This window comes from Corvus moneduloides, chromosome 3 (assembly GCF_009650955.1).
Source record: "Corvus moneduloides isolate bCorMon1 chromosome 3, bCorMon1.pri, whole genome shotgun sequence".
NCBI lineage: Eukaryota > Metazoa > Chordata > Aves > Passeriformes > Corvidae > Corvus > Corvus moneduloides.
Window position 1 is genome coordinate 10549168 of NC_045478.1, and position 9311 is coordinate 10558478.

The 9311-nt window shown below is 47.8% G+C and overlaps 1 protein-coding gene and 1 long non-coding RNA gene across 2 annotated transcripts; one reads left to right on the forward strand and one right to left on the reverse strand.

Moving 5' to 3' along the window:
* The first annotated feature begins 489 nt into the window (after nucleotides 1-489).
* Nucleotides 490-7977, forward strand: OSR1 (odd-skipped related transcription factor 1). The gene is made up of 3 exons (XM_032104471.1): nucleotides 490-831; nucleotides 6196-6888; nucleotides 7447-7977. Exons 2-3 carry the CDS (start codon nucleotides 6242-6244, stop codon nucleotides 7580-7582), a joined length of 783 nt encoding a protein of 260 aa, XP_031960362.1. The 5' UTR covers nucleotides 490-831; nucleotides 6196-6241; the 3' UTR covers nucleotides 7583-7977.
* Nucleotides 4865-8666, reverse strand: LOC116441970. Its single transcript, XR_004239318.1, has 3 exons — nucleotides 8114-8666; nucleotides 7627-7631; nucleotides 4865-4876 (listed from the first exon to the last, which is right to left on the reverse strand). It is a non-coding gene; the product is annotated as an uncharacterized LOC116441970 (long non-coding RNA).
* Nucleotides 8667-9311: the final 645 nt, after the last annotated feature.

The following is a 9311-nucleotide window of genomic DNA, read 5'->3' on the forward strand; positions in this document are numbered from 1 at the left end:
CCTGTCCCGCGGCTCTGCTCGGCGGGGAGGGGGCGCAGCGCGGCGGCCGGGAGCGGCGCGGTTCGGCGCGGTTCGGCGCGGTTCGGTGCGGTTCGGAGCCGTGCGGCGCAGAACGGAGCGGTGCGGAGCGCCGGGGCCGGATCTGTGGAGGCAGCGCGGCCGCGCAGCGGCGCCGGGGGAGCGTCCCGTCCGCCGCGGAGCTGCGCGGGGAACCCCCGGGCCCCGGGAGGACGTTCCGCCGCGGGGGCCGAGCGCAGCGGGCCCTGGGGAGATGTTCCGGGGGAGGCTGCGGGAGCGGGGCGGGGGGGCGAGGTGAGAGGTTTGCGGGCTGCGAGCCCCGGGCTGCTGCGCCTCCGGGAGAAGCGGGTTGAAAAGTTGGCTCTTCCCAGCCAGAAACTTTCTCCCTGCGTGCGCATGCCCGGAGTGCGGTGGGAGGTTGAGGGGGGAGCTGGGAGGGGGGGTTGAAATAAGGAGGAGGCAGGAGGGAAGGGATCGGTTCAGTCTGAGCGCGACTGCTCTCGGGCGCGTTCGCACTCCAGCGCACGCAGCCGGCTCCGGGAGCAGGAGCAGGGAAAGCACCTCCGGTCCCGCCGGCCGGAGCACCTGGACACCTGGCCCCGCTCGGATCTGCCTGTACCCGCTGGAGGAGCAGTGGGGTGGGTGGGGTGAGCTGTGCCCCCCAGGGCCAGCACAGACACTGACCTAGCCCAGCCTCCTTTTTTTTTTTTTTTTTTCTTTTTTTTTTTTTTTTCAATTATTTTATTTTACCAGCTCAAATTTAGCCCAGGATCTTTTAACTGCTGCCAGCGGTGGAGCACAGATCGGGATTAGGTAAATAAAAAGACCAACTCATTCTGTTTGGTTTCTGTTTTGCCAGTCCTCGGGGGTTGGGGATATCGATTCAAACATTTCCTTTAGGCTACCTCCTTTCTTTCTTTGACCCCATCCCCTCCCACCATCCCCTGGATGGTGCAGAAGTGTGGAACTTGTGGTTCACGTGAGGAGGACTGTTCTCTTTGGGGCGGGCGGAGGGCTTGGGGTAAGCCTTCACATGGGTCTCGGATATTTTGATGCTATTTAAAGATTTGTCCTCCCCTTTCAAAGTTGTGTCTCCCCCCTTGCGGAGAAACAGTGTTTCTAACCAGAGCTAAAAATGACACGAGCAACACAGAAGCCTGCATGTCCTTTACGGACTTGAACTTCCAGCTTTTCTCCTTCCTGTTATTGGCTTTTCTTTCCTCTTCTTTCTCTTCTTTATTTATTTCTGCGGGGTTTCTTCTTTCTTTTTTTCCCCCTTTTCCTTCTTTTCCTGCAACTCCACTGTTTTAGGATCTGAGAAGCCTTCTCTGTTTCCTCCCAACGCCATAACAGAAATGAACCTGATGTTTATACTTGTCTGAGTGGATCGAAATAAGTTCAGCGCAGGAGAGACTAAGCTTCTCTCGAGGCCAAGTCTATAAAGTGTCAGTGCAAAGCCGAGGATTAGGGTATGGTTGTTACAGTTGGCTTTTGGGAGGGAAACTATAAAAATAGAGCATTTTGGAGATTATCGTAGCGCTGCAGGAATTGTTCGATAAATCGCCAGTCAGGCAGGAGGGTGAGGGTCGAGTCCCGGACAGGTGCACAGGAGGTCCGGTTCAGTAAGACCGGAGTCAGCTGAGAAAGAGGCCCTACCCCTAAGGCGGCGCCGGGCCCGGGGCCGCGGGGCTGCAGCTCCGCTGCGGAGCCGGGCTGCGGACGGCCGGGCCCGGGGATGCGCCGCTGTGCCCTGCCTGCCCCCGGGGCTGTCACCGCAAAGCTTTGCCCCCCACCCGCGGCTGTGAGTGCTGTGACAGTGGGAAGAGAGGCAAGAAATCCTCCCTGTGTCCAGGAGAGAGGAAGGGCGATTTATTCGTGTGCAGGGGAGGCACCGGGCACTCGTCTAGGGAGAAAGCGAGGGTGGATCTTGTCCTGGGGGCCTTTCAGCATCCGAGGGGATTGCAAAAGCACGCACACAACACCCCCAAACCTACCTAAAAACTTCTGCGGAGGGAAGGTGGAGAAGCCTGGCCCTGCGGCCCTGCGGCCGTCCCGCGGCACCCACCCACGCCCGCCGTGGGGCCGCGCTCCCAGCCGTGGCCTCGTAGCCGCTGTCCCTCCTGGGGCCGAACCCGGGCATCTTTGCTGTCTTGGATAAAGGCTGCCCCGGGCAGTGTAGCGATCGCTGGTGCACTCGGCCCCCGGCTATTATTATTTATTATTATTATTTGAGAAGACTAAAGCCCATCTCGTTCACCCGCGCTCGCAGTGGTGGTCTGGGGAGACTTGTCAACACCGATTTCGTGATAAAATGTGAATGATGATTTTATAAGGATTGAGCGGAGATATCCAAGGCACATGCTGACTGAGTCCTTCCAGTCCTCATTAATGTTAGCAATTAACTCTTTCACGCTCAATTAGCCCCGAATAAACCTGCTTTAATAGATTCTGCTCACTTCATTAATACTTTGAATAAATCTGTGCTGAACAATGCACTTTACTCCTCAAGAGCACCACACTCGAATAATGCGGAGCGAAAGGGCAGTTTTATTCCCTTTCCACTTAGTTTCCCCCCCACAGACCTTGTAAGCTCCATTTCCTCGCTTTAACTTTAGGAAGGGAAAATTTCGTCCCCTCAAAGAGGACAAAATAAATAGGCGACCTGGTGGCAAAACGCTGCACACCAATGTGTGCAGCCGAAAGGACGGGGCTACCAGACTTGAAAAAAATCAGGAAAAATTGGGGAACTTTTTTTGACAGATGAACCTGATTGCTGTAGTTTGAGGTTCTCGCAAGAATGCATCATTTTATGTCTGCTACTTTATCATGTTTGTAAAAATAAGCAGCGTCCTCAGGGTAATTTACCTCCTCCATTCTTCCATGTGGAACTAATTAGCAAACCTCATTATTTATGAGTCAGGTATTTAATGTAACAAATATCGCTTTCAAAGGACACGTCGGAAATTGATAATTCAATGTAGAAAGGAAAAATACCGACTGGCCACAAGATTACTTACAAATCCATTTAATTTCGCCTCCTGCTATGCTACCAGCAGAAAGCCGGGTAGATTTTTTTTTTTTTTTCTGGCATATAGAGTAGGTAGAATTTAATTTGGAAGGTTAAGATTGCAATGGTCTTAAAACAGTGGCAACTGGACAACAGTATTACCGTATCTTCACTCAGGACAAAGGGTAAGAAAGCTGGAGACAGATGTAGTCTTTCAAGTTTATGATCCTATTTTGCAGGGTAAATTTATCTTGGCATGAGTGGGTTTTGTTTCAGTCAGAACACAAGTGGTTTGTTCTTAATTACTCACCGAGCTACTCTTTGCTAAAAAAGAAAAGCCCGCACAGTTTTATTGCTATGGGGGAATTTAAGCAGAGAACTGGCGGGGGCTTCTTCTGTTAAAAAAAAAAAAATTAAAAAAATAAAAAAGAAGACCCGATAACGATCTGTTTACATGAAGCAGAATTAAAGGTGGAGGTGACACCGAAATCAAAGAAACGTTGATCTCTCTGCAGGCAAGAGGGAGACCAGAGAGTTACTACACTGTGAAACACATTTGCTTTGATGTCCCGAAGTGAGGGGACTTCTTTATGAAATACCCTGCTCTTTATCCATATTTTTGACTATCCCGGTCGTACAGAGTAAAAGTAGAGCTTACATTTCTGGAAAAGTGCCAAGAAGCTTGTAGTAACATGAACACTCTGCTCCCACATCCTCTTTTCTTCTTATTTTCTTCTCCTGTCTTTTTTTTTTTTTTTTTTTTTTTTTTTGCCCCTTGTTGTCTTTTGCTTTCTCATCCTTTTTAAAATTTGGGTTTTTTTTTTGTTTTTTTTTTTTTAATTTAACAAAGCTGCTCTAGCAAAACCCCAAAAACTGTGGGCTTAATGGATGCTATTATGACCTGACTGTATTTCTCCTTGGTTTGTCCTTTATTGGGGAAATCAAAAGAGAATTTTTAAAATGCTTTCAAGTGAAAATTTACCCATATTGACATAGTAGATTTCTGTTTATATATTCCATATTAAATGTTTTCTAAGAATATAAAGAAAGAAAGAGGGATAAACTTAATTTGCAATAGCCTGTTTCATATTTGAGATATCTAGAGCTACCTAGGCAGGAAAACAGACACGGAGCCATTGTGACGGACAGAAACAGACATTTTCAGGTACCTGGACGAGATGACAAGAGTGTTTTCTGTGCACTTTGTTCTCGGGGTCACCAGTTGAGGCATTTGTGCTGTGATGTGGACATGCTTAGTGTATAGGCAGCACTAACTAAATAAAAGTATATCCCCAGTAGAGCAACAAAACAGTCTGGTTGGTTCAACAGCCCTAAATAGTTTAGTGAAAAAAAAAAAAAATAGAAAGAGGGAAAGAAAGAGGAAAGGGAGGAGAATAGAGAATATAATGTGTGCATTTTTCAATCAGTCACTATCCAAAATGTATCCAATTGAAAAACAAAAAATGTCACAATGTCTTATTCTGGGTCACTGCGGTGGAATTCCTCTAAGGTTTGAGTCTCTCTTCCTGCTACTGTTTTATGTAAAACAGAGTGAAAGGTGGGCCTGGAGTATAGAGCTGTTCAGAGTAAGCTTCTCCCTCTCACACCCTCCCAGCCGCAGCTCCTCGTTCCAGGCAACAGCCCACATATAAATCATGTTTGTTTCCCTGGTCTTTAGACCTCTTCCACCACCAGTTTCCACACCCCCAGACTTCCAGCTCAGAGGGACAACTACTGCTCTGCTGTGCTTTGCTACCTCCATTTCTCCAAAGAGGCTTTACTCTTCACATGGGGGTGAACTCTAGTCCAAATACTGCCAGGATCCCTGTGGGAATCTTTTGGGGGAACCTGCTGTGACTGAGCACGAACCCTGTAAGGATCTTATGAAGACCCTCTGTGGATCCCGTGGGAACCCTGCAGCAAACCTGTGGGGATTCTGGCAGAAAATAGCCCCACCGAAGGGAAACCCCAAAGTTCTCTGGGGGGAAAGTGAGTATAAGTTGAGGACTGTGGAGTAAGGAGGAGGCTCTCTGGGCTGCAGGGATGTGATGCTTCCAAAAGCCATGGGTGCTCTCTCACACCCACAAAGGGAGGAAGCTATGTCCCCACCAACATCCCTCGGGAGGCATCTCCTGCCAAATGTTTGACAGCAGCTGGGGCTGAATTTTCAGACTGGGCCAGATGTGCCTCAATGCTGCTGCCTTGTAGCATTTTCCCCCTCTGCCTTGTGGGATGGGAGGATGGGACGGGTCAGGATCTGGCCCAGAAGAGAGGCTAGGGTCTTGGCAGGACCCTGAAACACAGACCAAAGTGGTGGCACCCAGCCCAGGGAAGGGCTGCGGCCCTGCAGCTGCTGGTCTGGGTGTCCCATGGGAAGGGTTTCTCCAGCCCCAGTCTTTTTGCCTTTGAAGGGTTCTAATTAAGCAATTGCCTAGATTAGGATGTGGGCTTGAAGCCAGACACTTCTCCCGGGGAAGAGCAAATGGCACTTCAGATTCGTCACCCAAATTCAGCATTTTCCAATTTCTTTTTGCAGTACACAAGAGAGAAGGCTTTGGCTGGTATTTTCCCCATAATGTTTTTTTTCCCCCAAAATTATTTTCTCTTTTTGAATGAGGGAGAGCATGCAGTTCTGAGCATCCAAGTGCCTCCATCACCTCAGAGGCTTGGCTGAGGCCAGACCACAGGGAGCTGAGCAACCCAGGGGCAGCAAACTCCACACCGTTCCCCACGTCACCTCGAGTCAGGGCTAAGCGCAGTTTCTCTGGACAGATGTAGTGGGCAGTATCTCACTATTTTCTAAAGGCTGAGTTCACCCAGGAAGGGATTTTAAATTACTGGGAGATGACTGAGATTTGTGGGCCAAAATGGCATCTCTCGGCTGTCCCTGTGTAGAGGATCATTGAAAGTCTGCATAGTAGGGGATGCTGCTGGGAAGCGAACAATTGCAGATGGAGTACAACATTTATGTGCAAGAGAGAGATGGGGAGAGGGGGAATCTGGGGATACACTCTTTGGAAAGACCTGGTCAGGCATCTCCAAGTCCAAGGCAACCTCCTCCTGTGGCTTGGAGAAGGATATTAATGAGGGGTGAGGTAAGAAATTCCCTCTGCTTTTGTTTTCATATAAATCTACCCCTCCCTCTTCCCCTCTTCATCTTTATTTTCCAGATATTTTCCTCCCCTGTTCCCAAGATCCTCCTCCTGAGCGGCCACCATGGGAAGTAAAACCCTGCCGGCCCCAGTGCCTATCCATCCTTCCCTCCAGCTTACCAACTACTCCTTCCTGCAAGCATTCAACGGGCTGCCTGCCGTGCCCTCTGACCACCTCTCCAACCTCTATGGCTTCAGTGCCCTGCACGCCGTGCACCTGCACCAGTGGACTCTGGGCTACCCGGCCATGCACCTGCCCCGCTCCTCCTTCTCCAAAGTGCCCAGCGTCTCCAGCCTGGTGGATGCACGGTTCCAGCTGCCGACCTTCCCGCTCTTCCCACATGTCATCCAGCCCAAGCAAGAGGCTACCAACATGACCCTCAAAGCCAAACCCCGCTTTGACTTTGCCAACTTAGCAGTGGCTGCCACACAAGAGGACCACTCTAAACTGGGACAGGCAGACAGTCAGGGCTCACCCGCAGGGCTGGGGTCTTTGCTTGAGGTAACTAAACTCTCTCCAGAAAAGAAACCCACACGGGGAAGGTTACCATCCAAAACCAAGAAGGAGTTTGTGTGTAAATTCTGTGGCAGGCACTTCACCAAGTCCTACAACCTTTTGATTCATGAAAGAACCCACACCGATGAACGGCCCTACACATGTGATATTTGTCACAAGGCCTTCAGAAGACAGGATCACCTGAGGGATCACAGGTAACTATTTTTCTTCTCCTGTTCTTTTTCCTGTGTGTATTCGTATTTTCCCAGTTACCCTCCTACATTCAAGATTTTTGTAAGAAAAGTCAAGTACCCATCCAGCCAACAGTGTTCCCTCTAGTTTTTCCTCTGCCGGCTGCTGGTGGAAGAGCCCAGGTAAATCACCGTGGAAGACATACCTCACTCACTCCGTAGAAACAACTTTCTTTTTAAAACAGCCCTCTTTTTAGCTTCCACAGATGTTTTCACCCTCCATTTGCATCATCTTTTGTCCTCTGCCTCTATGATCATTCAGAAGTGTCATGAAGACATGCAGCCTGATGACCCCAAAGTAAGAGAGAAGCTCTTTATTCCTAAGAAAGGCACCCTATAACCTTCTGATGCCACCCCCCCTCTTGCCCACACACATACAGACAGTTGCCCGGGTGCCTCACTCCAGCACTCTCAGTCTCAGCAGTAGGTGTAAGAAATCTCCAGCATGTTCTCCCCTCAGGTAGCTCACTGCTGAGTTTAGGCCAGTTATTTCTGACATTTCAATTGTTTTTCTCTTTCTAGATATATCCATTCTAAAGAAAAGCCTTTTAAGTGTCAAGAATGTGGGAAAGGATTTTGCCAGTCCAGAACACTAGCAGTCCACAAGACACTGCACACGCAAGTAAAGGAACTGAAACCTGCCAAACTTAAGTGTTGAATCTCCAACCTCTATGAACTTTTCCTCCCCTTCAGACTTTATACCAAACCTAGAGCAGAAACAAAACTTTCAGGACGGGAGCACTGGACTTTGTGCTTTGTTTTGGTTTCTACTTTAAAAAGGGCAAAATGTGCACCCCTTCAATCCCCCGTCCAAGCAATTAACTTCCTAAGTTGTGGGTGAAAAGATTATTTTCCATTTAAAATACACATGAATGATACAGAGAGTGCTAGCTGACTTGTGTGGCTTTGATAAACTTTATGCCAAAAGGTGGTGCTCACGTGTTGGACAGGAATCTCTAAAACCAAACAAAAACCCACAAGACACCCCCGAGCAATCCCCTCCCAACCTCCCTCCCAAAAAAACCAAACCAAAATCGTAGCTTCCAAAAGTATTACTTAAGAAAATCCAAACTCTTATTTTATACTTTTTTTTTTGACTGTATAAAGCTTCTTATTTTTACACTTCAGGAAATACAGAAAATCCCAGAAGACGATTAAGAACTGAAACGGTGGTTTTTCATCACAGCACCTCATTTGCTAGTTTGTTTTCAGAAAGGGAGAAGAAAATTAATGTTTGGAAATGACCTAAGTCTCTCAAGTGGGGCGTCCTATTATGCGTTAGAAAACGCATCGCGATCTCAGACCCACGGGTTCCTGGTGTTGGGACAGATCAGTGTTCATGGGACACAGAGACCTTTTTTATTACCTTGTGGTCTAGTGTGCTGTGAGGAAGTTTGTAACTTCTGGACTTATTTAAAAAACCCAGAGGAAAGAAAGATAGCAATACGTCAAACTGACGGTATGCACAACGTGGTTTTAGTGGTACTTTAAAGTCTTCGTGTGTCCTGGTGTGAGAGAACAAATCTCAATTTGAGAGCGTATTTTTTTAAATGCTGGCTTTCTGAACAGTGTATTCAAATTAAGAGACATTCCAATAAGTTCTGTTTATTAAAAAAAAAAAAAAAAGTTGTATGGCTGTTTGGCACTTTATGCTGATTATTGGTAATTGACATTTATCACTGGATTGTGTGTGGTTTTTAAGTATTAAAATAAATTGTTATTTTACAGGCAAGTCTGCATGGACTACATATGTGTTCATTTGGTTTCTGATCTCTTCCCTGGTAAACCCTTTGTCAATATTCAGAACCTAATTATTTTTTGATTATTTTTTCTTAGTTATTTCCTCAGTGGTTGTTTCTACCAGTCTGGGAAAGTCTGGATCTTTTTTCTATGCATTAGTTTTCCCCCTCCTAATTTTCTTCCCCTCTTTTTTTTTTTTTTTCTTTTTTTTTTTTTTAAGGCTGACAAAAGTAAACACATCTGCAGAAAGTCAAATAATTTTGCTGCTAGTGAGGAAAAAAACAATCGTCTTGGGTAACTGAGTCGTGGGTATTAGCTGATAAGATTAGGTGTCAGAAGTGTTATAAAACAAATCAGATGAGTAATGGGTGAACTGTTGCTGCTCTCGGAGCCTGGAGGCGCTGCGGGGAGAGCCGCCTTCGCACCCCCATCCCTGAGTTTGTCAGGAGCAGGCATTTTTCAGTCACATCTTCGGCCGGTTCCGCGCTGGTTGGGGCGGCCTTTGATTCCCGGCAGCTGTCTTAGATCAGAGATGTTTATTCCACTGCGAAAACGCTTTGGATCGAGACGGGGGAGAGAGCTCAGTGCTGGGGCATCCGCTTGAGCCTTTGAAGCGCCTCTTGCCGCCGTCCTTTCTCGTCCCCCCG